The sequence below is a fragment of the Diplotaxodon limnothrissa genome, linkage group LG12, assembly GCF_057381915.1.
Source record: "Diplotaxodon limnothrissa isolate DT_005_m linkage group LG12, D_limnothrissa_male_GT1.1, whole genome shotgun sequence".
Taxonomy (NCBI): domain Eukaryota; kingdom Metazoa; phylum Chordata; class Actinopteri; order Cichliformes; family Cichlidae; genus Diplotaxodon; species Diplotaxodon limnothrissa.
Genome location: NC_140607.1, coordinates 23,883,927 through 23,900,003, shown reverse-complemented (window position 1 = coordinate 23,900,003; position 16,077 = coordinate 23,883,927). Strand labels below are relative to the sequence as shown.

The 16,077-nt window shown below is 39.8% G+C and overlaps 1 protein-coding gene across 4 annotated transcripts in view; it reads right to left on the bottom strand.

The window, feature by feature from the left end:
• Positions 1-16,077, bottom strand: part of frmd3 (FERM domain containing 3) — a 62,130-nt gene that overhangs the window by 10,798 nt on the left and 35,255 nt on the right. Inside the window, exons 5-13 of one of the 4 annotated variants that reach the window (XM_085368379.1) lie at positions 15,778-15,875; positions 12,746-12,869; positions 10,862-10,949; positions 8,866-8,954; positions 7,356-7,419; positions 6,927-6,962; positions 4,750-4,758; positions 2,846-2,934; positions 1,201-1,275 (exon numbers count right to left, since the gene is read on the bottom strand). In XM_085368379.1, the coding sequence (XP_085224505.1) occupies positions 1,201-1,275; positions 2,846-2,934; positions 4,750-4,758; positions 6,927-6,962; positions 7,356-7,419; positions 8,866-8,954; positions 10,862-10,949; positions 12,746-12,869; positions 15,778-15,875 (672 nt within the window). Of the gene's footprint in view, positions 1-1,200; positions 1,276-2,845; positions 2,935-4,749; positions 4,759-6,926; positions 7,041-7,346; positions 7,420-8,865; positions 8,955-10,861; positions 10,950-12,745; positions 12,870-15,777; positions 15,876-16,077 lie in introns of all 4 variants that reach the window. The other 3 variants (XM_085368376.1, XM_085368377.1, XM_085368378.1) reach the window with 3 other exon arrangements.

Below are 16,077 nucleotides of genomic sequence, written 5' to 3'. Positions count from 1 at the left end.
GCTAACTGAGTTCTATAGAGTCTGAGTTTCTCTGAGCACTGCACGACCTGACCTTGGGGTGAATTTTCTGGGATGTCCCCTCCTGAGAATGTCTCGAATGAGTTTTACTTGAAGTAATCATTCAGTTAATGAAGTGCATTTGAATAGCAGCACTTGGCTGCTACTTATACTCTTAATTTCTATTAATGCAGCAAGGGTCTTTGCAGTTTTTCATATGAATGCAGAGTTTCCCATGAGCATTTTTTGTTTTTTAATGTGCTACTATAATTTCACGGACAGTATGTCTGAGTTACACCGATTGCTTCATGTCATACAAGAAAAGGAGAAAATCAGATTTGATGCTACTCGGCTTACATTCAGTGTTGTTCCTGTTGAGCAGACAGTTTCCTGCCATCAGTCGGCAGCTTCATTAGTCAGACTGTAACTGCACTGTTTAAAGCCAGCAGGCTTCTTCATCTTACCCATTAATCTATTGTTGTTTAGACTGATGTTTAAGTCATAAATTAGGGGGTGATATAAAACATACGCACTTCATATCTCAAGCGACAGTGGCATCAGCACTGGTGGAAATACTGGAATCAGCTGGATCAACACACATTATGTGAAGACCCGATCTGCTCGGCTTTGCATAAACTGCCTTCATTTATGGGATACAAATCTCAGTCCTGTTTTGCACAAATGACCAATTCCCATTTTTCAGAACAAATTCCACCATATGCTATTACTCATCGCTGAGCCCTTAAGCCAAAATGCTTCAGCGAGCTGATGAAATGGGGCAGGCTGAAGTGTAAGCCTGGTAAAGAGCTTTGTCTGAGAGGAGAATCAGGGCTCACTTAGCTTCAATAACAGAGTATATAGAAGCTTTCCGGTGATATTAGAGTCAGTAAATCATAGAAACCAGGATGTAGGTGCTGATGTGCAATGACGAGAACTCCCATCTTGGTTATTTGGTGTCTTGATGATCTAATTTTCCATCCATTTTTGTCACTTTGGCAACAAATGCATGGGGTAAGATGATGCTGCTGTTAGTAAAGAGTAAGGTGACAATGTGCAGGACCGAAACACTCTGTACACTTTTACACAAAATTAACTCTTTACATTTCAGTGCTTGAAATGTACCATACCCCCCTCATCTCTGTTGTTCCCAATTCTCTTTGCACATATTCCTTATGATTTCTTTAATCATATAATACACCTCACCTGTATCTGAACCTGCTGCCTTTGAAGAAGATATTACTGCTGGAAACTGTTTTTATCTGACTTGACTTTGCACACCTGTCAGACAAAGAAAGGAAGAAACAAAAAGAGACACATTACGTGTACAGCAGCCTTGCACACTGAACCCTGACTAACACCTGTCGTAGCAGAATAACAGATTTTTAAAGGCTCAAACTCTCATCACAATAATGTTTCACTAATTTTTTTTCTCGCAGAACACAGAGTAGCCTCTCAACAAGCTTACAGCACGGTGTGTCTTTTTAAAAGCTCATGGCTGGAGGTCAAACCTTCATGTTTCATTCTATATAATTTATCATGTGAAACCAGACTCCAGTGCAGCAGAGAAGGAGCTAGAGCACAGACACACACATGTCTGCTCTCCTTCGTGCACGAGACACCATATGCTGGAAAAGCTCTGCTTGGCTGCCGTTCACAAACTCAATTCACTCTGATTTGATTTAGCGGCTCTGATGCTTGTCTGACATCCGAGCTGACATCCACTCCATCTCAGTCCGCCTTTTAGAGACACATGAGCTGCTGTCATTAGGAAGTCAGTATTCAGGGTTGTATGGGGCAAGGGCTATTTTACAAATTCATAACGATGTCTTCCTTTTGTAAGATTGTCTGCATGTATGGTGCCTCTTGATAAAATAAAGCAAGGCAGAGAGAAAAGCATGTGAAAAGTGAAGAATGCCTGCAGTTAAGAGAGAGCGGGAGACCTTCAGATTGACTGACAGTGTGGAGGAGGAAGGCCACCGTAGAGAAATCCGTCACAAAGCAGCCTCCAGTTCTTGCGTCAAACCTTTGGAAAATCTCATCTCCTCCAGCCTGACCTCTCTCCATCAAATGAGACCAGCTGTTCAGAGCCGCTGAGCCTTCTTATCCCCCTCCACGCCCACACGCACTTTGCTGTTTGGTGCCTCTTCCTTTTCTTTTCACACGGCTCATCTTCTCAGACATGAGCAAAAGATCCAACTGCTAATATCAAGCTCAGGAACAACCTTAAATGAAGAATAGCCATCTTGGTTGAGGAATGATGAATAAGTGTGAAGCTGATAGGAAAAGATGAACGGTTCAGGATCTCTTGAAGATCCTGGGTTGTTATTTTGTGCAAATTTTACATTGCAGATGTGACATCCTCTTGTGTTTTTCCATCTCGGTTGTTTTATATTCATCAGTCTGCTCTCCTCATATTCTCACTGAACTGGGATTGACAAAAAGGAGCAGATCTGTTGTGCTTGCCCACTATATTTGATTCTCGATTACATTAATGAACATAGATGTTAGCATCTTGTCTTGTCATGAACCTTGTTTCCCTTCCCTCCGTGCCAGTGGGGTCAATAGTCTTTGCAGATGAGATCAATGGCCTTGGAGCAATCAGCTGCTCCCCAGTGAAGGACGACGACATGTCCTTGCAGTACTGGGAGTAAATTAAGGAGATAATGTGCTAAAATTAAGTCGGTTTTGAAGTGAAGCAAAATCTTGGCTCGATATAAGAGCTCAAAACGTTCCTACTGGATTCGGGGTTTTGGTGTAAGCTGATCCTGCACAGTCTCAGCAGTTACAGGAAGAACTCAATAAAAATAAAAATGAATTTGTGTGCGTGTTTGTGTGTGTGCAGACGTACTTGTAAAAGGCCTGGTTCTCCACCCCGCACTTCCATAAGTGCTTACACGCTGCAGGGGTCGAGGTGTGAAATGTCAACACCAGCTTCTTCTACACAGAAAAGGACAAAGACAGAAAGAGTGACAGTGAGGATGAGAAATGAGCTTACTGGAAAAGAAAAAACTGTGAATAAGGACAAGAAAAGAGCTGAACGTAATGTGAGGGAGCTGTGCAAAATGCTGACCCACAGACCCTAAGCTGTAAGCTTGGCAAGATAAAGTCATTCGGTCACAGTGCTCAGCATTAAAAGGCAGAACATGGGTTTTTATGGACTAAGAGGAGAGATTTATTCCCGGAAACATCTAGTCTCTGGCTCTGCAAGTCTGGGAACGTGGGACGCCAGATCAATACTGTTCAGCAAAGAGGATAGAGGCAGAGACGAAGCAATGAAATCAATAACATGAGAATGAGATACTGTAACAGAATATGATATTATACCGCTATAAGTGTCTGTTAAAATAAAAAACACTTCACTGTTAAGTTGACAGCAGTGAAAGGGTCCAGTCTGTGCCCACTTCATCAGCTATGTTGCGCAGCCCCCAAACTGTCACATATCAGTTATATTAGGTATGCAGGTGTGATTTACACACATGTGCTTCAGTTGCCATGTGTGTGTTCACAGGTGTGTGAAGGCGCCAGGACTGCGTGTTAATCTGCCTTTGGTCCCACTTTGGCTGACGTGCAAAAGCGTTGACTTGGATTTTTTTGGGGGAAAAAAAAGAGTTAATTGAAAAAAATCATCCACTGAGGGGAAGAGACCGAAATTGTACATTCTAAAACGTAAAAATCAACTCAGATGTCAGAAATGTATTTAACTACAATAAAGATGATGCTATTTACTCTGTGTGCCTACAGTAAAGGACCAATTAGGTTTATTAAAAGATCACGATCGTGGTTCAAATACAGCCTTTTACAGCTGCAACCACTTCTCTGCAACATGCTTTTCAGACATGCATGAACGCACAGCAGGGCGGCGTCCTACATCAGCAGAACCTATGCGGTCGTTGCTGTGCGTTCACCGGTGCGTTGTGACACCTGATCGAGTGGCAGATGGGTTGTTCAAAAACACGCTTGTTTGGGGAAAAAAGGTTTTTCTAGAACTGCTCATCCAAACAAATTGAATCAAATGGGATTTGATGTACAGTAGTTGAGCTAACCTTGAAAACTGAAGTAAGTCTTTTTTGTTCTTTACATATCACAGCTGATTATGAAACTGAGGTCCATGCACAGGGTAAGCCATGCTTGTGTGTTAGGAGTTAACTGTTGAGTCAGCCAAAAAGAAGCTGACCAAGAATTTGTGACTTTGATCTCATAAAAGTGTTTCATCTATATAACCTGCAATCAGCTCAAAGTGGGACAGGTAGGTTTGGGTAATCAGAGGAGAGGGAAGAGTGAGGAGTGACCTGCCACATGGTGGAAAATTCAGGAAACAAGCATCAACACACAAATCCTCACATAAATAAAGTACACACACACCCACACAATCAAAAGGATGAAACGGTTATGAAAAAATTGAATGAGATGAATGAGGCATGGATAGAGTTATAGATTAAGCAGCGAAACATTGCATGTTAATCTATAGTTCACTGGAAGTCAGAGGGTGAATTTGATTACATGGTGAACAAGACGGGGACGGAAGCCACAGAAGAACTGCGATCATATGAAATGAGAGCAGAGAGAACTTTTATATAACACACCAAACAAACAACACTTAATGACAATATCATGAAAAAAGAAATAAAACATGGATAAAAGGTTCTTCCAATCATAAAGTGAGGCGAGGGCAGGGCTGCGGGTAAAGGTGTCAAATTGAGGACTTAAATACAACAACGATTTGCGCTACTGTTTTTACTTGTATTTACTCACCAGAGATGACTATGTTTACACACAGAGAGAAGAGACAGAAACACAGAGATAATAGTGCATCTTCAGCCTTTCACGAGGAGCCGAACAGACAGACAAGGCAGACAGACTGACAAGTTAAGCAGCGATGAAAGAGCGGAACTGAGCTTCTGTAATGAAGACAACAGCTTTGACACTCATCGATTGGCTGATTGGTAGATTTAAGAGCAAAATGGCTTTAGCTGCAAGGATTTGCAGGTGTTTTTGAGCTGCTTCAGGCAGACTGAAGGTAAAGAGCACATCGGTTGTAAATCCTGAAAAAATAAAGTATGCAGATAGACGAGGCACTGAAACTGCTGCTCAGAATCTACCACAGCTCTGTTGGTTGATAAACATCAAGCAACCAGATGAAGCATGTGTCCCAAATGCAAGACATCCACTGTTTGAAAGTTAGTACTTGCTTTCTGTTTCAGTTTGGAGACACCATGTCATACAGTGGGGCAAAAAAGTATTTAGTCAGCCACCGATTGTGCAAGTTCCCCCACTTAAAATGATGACAGAGGTCAGTAATTTGCACCAGAGGTACACTTCAACTGTGAGAGACAGAATGTGAAAAAAAAATCCATGAATCCACATGGTAGGATTTGTAAAGAATTTATTCGTAAATCAGGGTGGAAAATAAGTATTTGGTCAATAACAAAAATACAACTCAATACTTTGTAACATAACCTTTGTTGGCAATAACAGAGGTCAAACGTTTACTATAGGTCTTTACCAGGTTTGCACACACAGTAGCTGGTATTTTGGCCCATTCCTCCATGCAGATCTTCTCGAGAGCAGTGATGTTTTGGGGCTGTCGCCGAGCAACACGGACTTTCAACTCCCGCCACAGATTTTCTATGGGGTTGAGGTCTGGAGACTGGCTAGGCCACTCCAGGACTTTCAAATGCTTCTTACGGAGCCACTCCTTTGTTGCCCGGGCGGTGTGTTTTGGATCATTGTCATGTTGGAAGACCCAGCCTCGTTTCATCTTCAAAGTTCTCACTGATGGAAGGAGGTTTTGGCTCAAAATCTCACGATACATGGCCCCATTCATTCTGTCCTTAACACGGATCAGTCGTCCTGTCCCCTTGGCAGAAAAACAGCCCCATAGCATGATGTTTCCACCCCCATGCTTCACAGTAGGTATGGTGTTCTTGGGATGCAACTCAGTATTCTTCTTCCTCCAAACACGACCAGTTGAGTTTATACCAAAAAGTTCTACTTTGGTTTCATCTGACCACATGACATTCTCCCAATCCTCTGCTGTATCATCCATGTGCTCTCTGGCAAACTTCAGACGGGCCTGGACATGCACTGGCTTCAGCAGCGGAACACGTCTGGCACTGCGGGATTTGATTCCCTGCCGTTGTAGTGTGTTACTGATGGTGACCTTTGTTACTTTGGTCCCAGCTCTCTGCAGGTCATTCACCAGGTCCCCCCGTGTGGTTCTGGGATCTTTGCTCACCGTTCTCATGATCATTTTGACCCCACGGGATGAGATCTTGCGTGGAGCCCCAGATCGAGGGAGATTATCAGCGGTCTTGTATGTCTTCCATTTCCTGATGATTGCTCCCACAGTTGATTTTTTCACACCAAGCTGCTTGCCTATTGTAGATTCACTCTTCCCAGTCTGGTGCAGGTCTACAATACTTTTCCTGGTGTCCTTCGAAAGCTCTTTGGTCTTGGCCATGGCGGAGTTTGGAGTCTGACTGTTTGAGGCTGTGGACAGGTGTCTTTTATACAGATGATGAGTTCAAACAGGTGCCATTCATACAGGTAACGAGTGGGGGACAGAAACGCTTCTTACAGAAGACGTTACAGGTCTGTGAGAGCCGGAGATTTTCCTTGTTGGAGGTGACCAAATACTTATTTTCCACCCTAATTTACGAATAAATTCTTTACAAATCCTACCATGTGGATTCATGGATTTTTTTTTCACATTCTGTCTCTCACAGTTGAAGTGTACCTCTGGTGCAAATTACTGACCTCTGTCATCATTTTAAGTGGGGGAACTTGCACAATCGGTGGCTGACTAAATACTTTTTTGCCCCACTGTATATTGTAGTTTATCTTTGTTAGGGATGCGGTGCAGTGAAGGAGTCTAATATTTGGGCCACAGTCAGCACATAATGTGAATTAGGAGGTTGTAACACACCCACCATCCTGTTACAGTGAATCCTGCCTGTTAAGGAGATCTGAAACAGCGACACACATATACAGTGTGTGTGATGGTGGACAGGATAACAAACAGTACAGTCACTTAGCACATTTATCTGACAAAACCATTACACAGATGAGGATAGGGGGAAAGGGGAGGGAGAAGGAGGAAAGAGAATGAAGGACGTCCGTTTTGCTCAGGGTTGGCAAACAGTCACTAACACACAACTGATCTCAAATTCTGCAGTCTGACTGTGCAACATTTGCCTTTGTAATAAGTAATGAACACATGTTAGAAGTTTATATCTAACAAGTCAGCAGGATGTTGATTACTTTGGTGCAAAAATGCACAATTCATCACCAGGACATGGAGGAAACTGCACATCTCACTTGAGTCATCATTTTTAACCTTTTAGAGACACCTCGCTCACCTCTTTCTGAATGCCAATGACGTAAAAGGTTTTTCCTTCAAACTTCAGCTTGCTAACGTCAGCCCTGCAAACAAACACAGAGTTAAGACTTTGAAATATCTGCAGATGAGAGTTAAATATAGGCTAAATGCTAAACTTAAAGCTTTAAGTACATTTAAAGTTCTGCTGTCATTGATTGTGTCATTGTAAAGATGTCTTCACAAGAAGCCACCCAAGCAACACAAGTTCCAGTTGCTGATGTCATAGAGAAAAAATGCCAGTTAAAAGAAATATTGGGTTAAAAGAAACTTTGATTAAAGGAGCAAATGTATATTTGTACTATGGTTGGCCTATAACTGTTAACCAGGTACAAGTAGAGCAACTTAGAATAGTACCTTTAGGTAGGCAACCTCCTTAAGACCAACAAACAGCATCACAGTCTGAAGTGATTACACTCACTCTCAGAAAGTTTGGTAGGATTTGCAAATAACTGCAGCCGAACAGATTGGCAACACATTGCAATCAATCTGCGTAAGTCTGCACTGATGAGCAGAACTTGCTTACAACGCATCTCTTAGCAACAGAGGACTTGACTCAGCTGGTTGTCAGCTGGTTGTATTCTTTTTATATTTCTATATAAAACTAAGGTTGCTAAGCGCCTACGTCATTTTGCCATTAAATCGCCATCTATCGCCATTTATCACAGTTATTCGCTGTAGTATCACAAACAGATTGCAGGTAATTGCCAACGTGATGCCATTCATTGGCAAAAGATAGCAGAGTTCCTATAAAGCTGCAACTATTTTAAACGCGATGACTTTGCAAATTAAAGTGCAAAGTTCATTGCACTGCCATTTGTTGGGCTGCGTTCATATTCTTTTTAAAAAAAATTTTACACACATAGCTCATTTCAAAAAATATTGTGTGTTTTTATCAGTTTAATTACCAATGGTGCATAGTTTAAAATAACACTATCAATTCTTATTACTTTTGATAGATAAACTACATTTTTCTCCTTATTCTTATGAACTTTTGTTTAAAACTATGAATATGGAGGTACTACAACTGCTGCTTAAGGAAAGCATGGCTATAGGAAAGTGTATTTTAACACTCTGTAGCAAGATAATCTTATAGATGTCATGTTTAAATAAACAAACGGTTCTGCCTGCAAGGAAAAGTTAGAGATGATTATTTTAATTTGCTTCTAATAAAAATTATAAGTTTAGCAATACTTCAGCGATAAAGCATAAATATAGAGTTTTCTGCAGTTAACTTTGTTAGTGATTAGACATTTAATATTTATGTTTAATGATTGACAATTGTGGCTACACATTGTAGTGGTTTGCTTTTTTCCCAGCATACAAAAGACTCCCAGTTCGAGACTGGAGACGGTAATCCGTTAAATGCTGTGAAGGGAAGGGCGTCTGGTGTAAGAATCTAACAAATCAAATATGTGGAGCCTTCTGCTGTGCTGACAACCTGTGATTAAGGGAGCAGCCAAAAGAAGCTTTTTACAGGTTGATGTTTTTACCATTTGAGGAGGTGAATCCTCTTGTTTCCCTGGAAGACCACAAAACCTGTGGCTGTGAACCCAAGAAAGGCAGTAGAGCCTGTAAAGTCCTGAAAAAAACACATATCACAGCATGTAAGGCAAGTGGACTATCTATGACCTCATTGGTTGATGCACAAAATCCCATGTTTGTCATTAAACTTTTTAATTAATCAAGAACAAGGCAGTTAAAATACCGACTGATGGACTAAATCTGATGTAGTGAGGAAAAATCAAAATAATAACTTCCACATCATTAATCATCAGTAAATCTCTAAATTTGTATTCATCTTTATATATCTGTGTAAATCCCTCCCTTTCCCCTGTGTGCTTCCCACATCTTAGTGCTTACTTACTTTATCTCCATAGATCTGCATGTGCATGATAGTACAGTACTTGCAGTAACAGCTATTTCCAGCAAACTAATTTAAAAAAAGCCTGCCAGACAAGAGTGGAACAGATAAAGTGGATCCTTCCCACTAGACAGAATTTAAATATCTTGTTAATCTGCTTTGTATCCTTTGATTTGTCTGTTCACAAGAGGATGTCCCTATTTCACACTTCAGCTTGGCAGAAGATGAACAGAAAGGATGAGAGCGAGCCATGAGCAAGTTGTAAAATATTGTTTTTCTTTATCAGATGCAGTCTGTTCAATCTATTGGGATAGCACAAGAAACAAAGAAACAAGTAACAGGAGAATGAAGCAGAATAGCAAGTGTAACATATCTGATAGTACAGTTTAGTTTTAGCAATTTAAAGCTGAAAGACAAATCAATGACACTGACTAACCATGGTGGTCTCTGATCAGTCAGTGAAGTCACTGTGTCCTCAGAACAGTGGCTTCTTTATGGACCTAGTTTATTTAGTTTTCAAGGAGGGAACATTAACTAGCTGGCTTGGATGTGATAGCGTAAATTGCACATAAGCTCTTGGCCTTAAATTATTTCCTAATCTGCTTGGAGCAAGTATGTGAGGCCAGGTAGACAGGTGCTATAATGCGACACGCCACTGGATGGAGCTGTTTCTTTTTTGAGCAATAGAGACGTTTACGGAATTGCTAGCTTGCGTCGGTGCAACACGTGTGTGCAACGGTGTTTTCGTGTAGTAGTAGTAGCAGTGGGTTACCAGTGTGGAGAGCTATTAATTGGTGACAGCTGTCGGCAAAATATTATTTTCTTGCAAAACCTCCATATTTTCATCTGGACACTTACTTAATCTGTGTCCTGGGCTGGTTAATTTTGCCAGCTGCACAGCTGGTGTGATTGTCCATAAAATACAGTATGTACCATCTGTCTATAAGGTCACAACAAATTGCACAGGCCCAACCATAGACTGTGTGCAAAAGAGATGAATGTAGCTTTTGCATCTGAAAAGTTCATCCAATGCATAATTGCCTTAAAACGTGCATAGTTTTTAATGGCCAGCAGGGGGCGCCTCATGTTGGTGCAAAAACACTTCTGGGTGTATACAAGTCTTTGGGAAAACAGCCCTTGGCTCTCTTGCTCTGTCAGCTCAGCAAACCCTTTTCTCGTGACTTTATGAGCTCAACCCTTAGTTTAAGCTTGTACTTAATAAAATATTACTTTCTTTTCTAAAAACTTATGGTCATTATTAAAATGGGAAAACTATACTCACTGGCTGTTGAGCTGTACATCTGAAATTATTAGTCAATGAATGTGTGGTTTCACAGTCATATCCAGCACTAGCTTTTTAGATGGCAAAAATACTCACCTCAAAGCTTTAGAACGGGAGCTCACTAATCAACATATGACACGGTGGCTACATCCATCTTTTATATACAGTCTATGGAACACGCAACACCCTATGATGACGAAATCACACGAACACAAGTGGATACGCACATGCTTGTGTGCATGGAAAGTATAACACCCACATGAAGCCATCTGTGTGGAAATCAGTGCGTAACCCATTATGTGTAAAGCTACTGTGTACTGTATATATTCTCCAGTTACGTTACCTTGCATGGGTGAGGGTCGACTCCATATGTTTCAAGACTGTGAGCCCTTTGGAGCATGTTCAGCTCTGCTAGTTCAGCACACTGGCCCCTGATAGAAAATAGAGGAAAGGAGAGACCCAACTTTATACACTGACAGACTGAAGAATATGTTATTAAGGTGTTCCTATGTTGGATTACTTTCAATTGGATTTCACTTAAATGTCGGATACAACCAGATAGAAAATCAATACATGCAATTATCTTATTAGAGTTTTGAGATTTAAAGGTCAATATCTAGGGAGTTTGGTTGTGAACAAATTTGCGTTGACTTTTTATTCTAAGGATTGCTATTTTTTCTCCAGAAAGAACAGCACTAACCCTCCACTGCTAGGCTAGTTTCTTTTACAAGGACAAGGTTGCTTGTCGTACTAAGTCTACAGTATTTAGACAATATCAGTTTAAATAAAAGTATTACAGAATTTTTAACCAATTAAAGTGAGTACACTTATCTCTTATTATTATAAAAGGAAACAGTCATAACAAACCAGGCAAAGGGGTTGTGGGGGGGGCGGGGCATTAATGCTTTACTTGCTCATTAGTCTAAGTGCTGCAAATTAGGAAAATGAGTGTGGTACACTGGTTCACTTCAAGACTCCAGACATATAAATCAACTTTAAAATTGCACACGCATATATTGGATCTGTCTGTGCAGATAAAGGAAAGCATAAAAACCATTACAGAATGCCTGTGGAAATGTAGCTTGCAGACAGAGTGCTTCCCATTCAAAAATCACCTGAAGTCTCTGTACAGCTCAGTACTGATCAACATGCTGTTAATCCTGTCAGTCGTACCCATCGGGCCAGACAGAGGGCACTTGGCATCATCTGCCTCTGTGCTGTGGGAAATGAAGGATTTGTCTTTGATGTTTTATAATCACTGTTAAGTGTGACGGTCACGACATTATTAATCGCTGCAGCAACACACAAACAACCCAGGAGAGGGGATTTATGTATACAGTACTGCATGTAATGTAGAAACTTATTCTGTACCTGTAGAGTACATAGTCAATCTACTGAGTACATGCTTTTTTAATGACTCTTTACTCAAACTATTCTTTATTGCAGAACCATTTTCCCTTCAGGAAAGGTAATCACATGGTTGAAAAGAGGCGAATAAGGGTTCAAAGATACAGTTGTGGTACCCAGAATGCCTAGCTTTTGTTCATATGCAAAAGAACACAAGACGATCAAATTTATCAGGGATGAGTGATTTTCATCAAAATTTAAATTCTGTAGTAGTAACAAGCAAGGTGTCTAAACGGAGCATGAAATAAATAATTCATGCTCATTCCTCTAAGCTAATGGATGTTTTTATTTACTTTCAAACAAATCTCGACTGAGAATACCTTCTCCAGTGCAATGAAGCTTAAATCTCTGGGTATCACACAATTCTGTGTCTAACCAGAAAGAAAGGCAGCATTTTATTGTCTGCTGTGTAGACAGTTGTCTCAGCAGCCTGTTTTAAAACACAGATCACAGGAGTGAGCATAGCACCTGCCACCAACATCAAACGGTACAACAATAAAAAAAGTACTGGCGGCCGCTAGTGCTATCCCTCAGCCTCCTAGTAGATGCACCTATGGTATAAATGTGCAACTCCTTCATCACCTTGTTATTGTGTTCTCAAGATCTTCAAAAAAGTAGCTGCGCCAAAGCTCAATTAATTCAAAAATCCTACATTGCCTTATCATCGAGTTATCACATTCACAAACTTGGCTGTACACACTGCCTGTCTGCCTGGCGAGGTGATAACAATACCCCCAAAAAGCCCACAATAGACCAAAAAAGCCTTCTCCAGACAAACAGCAAAACCACGAGACAAAAAATATATATATTAGTCTTTCACCTGAGCTCATTCTTGTGAATTTCCATTATCTTCCTCTCCAGTTTGAGGGATTGTTTAGGGAACAGCTTGAAGTCTCTGATGTAGTCTGATGGGTGCTCCTCTGGGTCATAGTCCCCAAGCTCAGCTATAAAGAGAAAGGGTGATTTCAGTAAAAATATTATCTGAAAATAGGGCAAATACATCAGGAAATGGGTATACATTGTTTGTTAACTTATTGAAAGAACTAATTTAACACACCTTGACTGCATATATAGTATGAAGCTACAATTAGTAGTCATGTTGCTCAGGTTAACATAAAAACTGCATTGTAAAGCAAAATTAAATAAAGAAAGATGTTTTATTTTGCAAATAAGCTTTACTCAACTTGAACGTTGCATATTAAGCAAGCTTATAATTTGTAACTTTAATTTTATAGTACTTATTCCATTTACATGCAACTGCTTCTATATTTATATTGTAGGATTGCAAATGGCTGGGTCAGAACAGTTATAGACTGCAAGCTATTATTAGGCATGGTCACATGCCTGTTTTGTATTTGTGTGTAAAGTGTTAGAATAGCTGTGACACCATGAGTGCAGCGGGTGGCTGGACTAACGGCTATGGTAAATGGCCTGTATTTGTATAGCGCTTTACTCAGTCCCTAAGGACCCCAAAGCGCTTTACACTACATTCAGTCATTCACCCATTCACACACTGGTGATGGCAAGCTACATTGTAGCCACAGCTGCCCTGGGGCGCACTGACAGAGGCGAGGCTGCAGGACACTGGCAGCACCGGGCCCTTTGACCACCAGTAGGCAACGGGTGAAGTGTCTTGCCCAAGAACACAATGACCGAGACTGTCCGAACCAGCAACCTTCCGATTACAAGACGAACTGCCAACTCTTGAGCCACGATTGCTCTGGCTACGACCATATTAACAGTTAGGGTTAAAAAAACTTCCAGTTTTCCCCCACAGAAAAATAGAAAGCTCATATAGCACCAAGTACAAAATGCCCGCTGTAATATTAAACAGCTTTGTATCATCAGCAAATTTCCTGGTTGCTCAAATTAAGACAAAGGCCCAAAGACAGATCTTTCCCGTATTAATTTTTTTTATTTCCACAGAATAAGATACTTATGAGCAATTGACTCAAATAACAGATCATTGTTGTGCTCATTGAATCCACTAATTTATTTTTTTAATGATATCTTAATTAAGTATCTTTATAAAGGTTTAATCAAAAACTTGCCTGGAGTTTAATTAAACAATAATCCTCAAACTATTCCCCAGCTCTATAATCAACACCCTGACAAAGTAGGACAGAGACCTGTCGTAGTTAATCAGAGCAGCCAATGATACACTGCAGACATGCTCTGTTTTGAGATAAGTGAACCAGTCACACTCTCTTCTCTGGGGATATGAGCCAATCAGAGGGTGTTAGCACAGTTCAAGGATTTGTGTATGAGCCACAAGGGTTCATTTATATGATAAAGCCCAGCTAATTCTTTTCTTAATCCATATTAAAGCAAGTGGCTCTGCGCTGTGATTCAGCATTAAACGGTTACGTTTAATTGACTGTAGAAAAAAATCTCTTCTATTCCTTTTCCCAGTAGTCCACATACATCTACTTTTTAAAAAAAAAAGTAGGATAATGACAGTGTGATGCTGTGAAATGCAGCCGGTTAATGAGGACAAACTTAGTCAAACAGGGGTTAGACTGTGGTTACACAGAGGTTGGATGTAAGTTCAGTTACATTTGATATAATTAGGTAAGATCATTGTTTGGTTCAAATACACAGTTAAGCACATTAAATTAACTGAGTGTTGAATTTTACCCAACACAGTGCAAGAGGATGCTCAAATTTAAAACTATAATTCTGTAACGCTAGATTAACAGACTGCGTAACTATACATAGTAATGACAGTTAGCTGAACTTTTTAAATGCTTGAATAAGACAAGTATTTATAAATCAGCAAAATGTAAATAAAAAAAAAAGCACATGGGTATTTCAGAATAGAAATCTTGAATTAAACAAACTTAAAACATCACTTTGACTTATAAAGTTATTTCAGTAACCTAAAAGAGGTATTTTACTTTTAGTTGGCATCATTTTTAAATTTCCTAAATGTTTGTTCTTTGCAATGAGCTTGTTTATTCAAGCTTAATGAAGAAAATGATAAACCTGCAAACATGTGGACTACAGTTGATATATCTGATTTTACATGTTAAAATTGTGTTTGTCAGTGATTTTCTATAAATGACATTAAAAAGCACTGATGATAAAAACATCAGATAGACAAACTAGCATTAGATAGTGTGGTGTTGGTGGGTAGTTGGATATTTACAATCAATAAACAGTATCTCCTCCACCTCACCCCCACGGATAATGTCAGATGGCCTACTCTCACTGAGGTTTATTCCTGCTAAAAGGGAGTTTTTCCTTCCCACTGTTGCCAAAGCCCTTGCTTATATTGGGTCATATCATCGTTGAGGTTTTCTCTATTTTCTTGGTATTATCTTAGTGTTGTTGTGATTTGGGACTATATTCAAATTTTGATTTAATTTAATTTATTTAATATTTAAATAATATGGATTAAATAAGGAAATAAATGCATTTGCAGGCACAAACAGTGATTTGTTAGTAGTTATTTTACAGCTTGTGCTTTCGGACTTCAGCTGATTACTTTTGATTTGAGGCTACAGACTACAGATTTCATTGTCAAGAGTCAACAGCTCAGGCACCGTAACTCAAATTTGTAATTACAGTTTCTTAACTTAATTTGATGTGTTCATTCTATTCAAATTATGAAGCACTTTGCAAATGTGCATTCTGGAAAAGGCTAGAAAATATTATCCTTATTCTTATTCTTATTACAGCCACAACCCAAGCAGCTCAGTCATTTCAGTAATAGCAGCCCTTATAATTTACAAATTAAATTGTGTAAATGTATATGTGTGATTTTCATTTAAAACTCCAACATGTCACCAAGGATGTAATTGTGAAATATTGGCTACATCTCTAATACATCCACTATGAGTAAGTCCTCACCCTGTATGATGCAGGCTCCCAGATATGCAGCTTCAGCAAAAGGACACAGTAGACGACCATGATAGATGTCTCTCTTCAACTGAAGGTACAGGAGATACCTGGATGCACATGCATGCATAAAGTTACAGAAATAAATTCTTATAGCATAAATACAGATTTTTATTTAAAATAAATCAAATAAATAAAAGACGTTTAATTACAATATACTATATAAAGCCACTGCTCACATTATGAAGGGGAACCAATACCCCGCTTTCACAATTTCTATTTCCAAATAGTTTGGATGAAAATTCACCACCC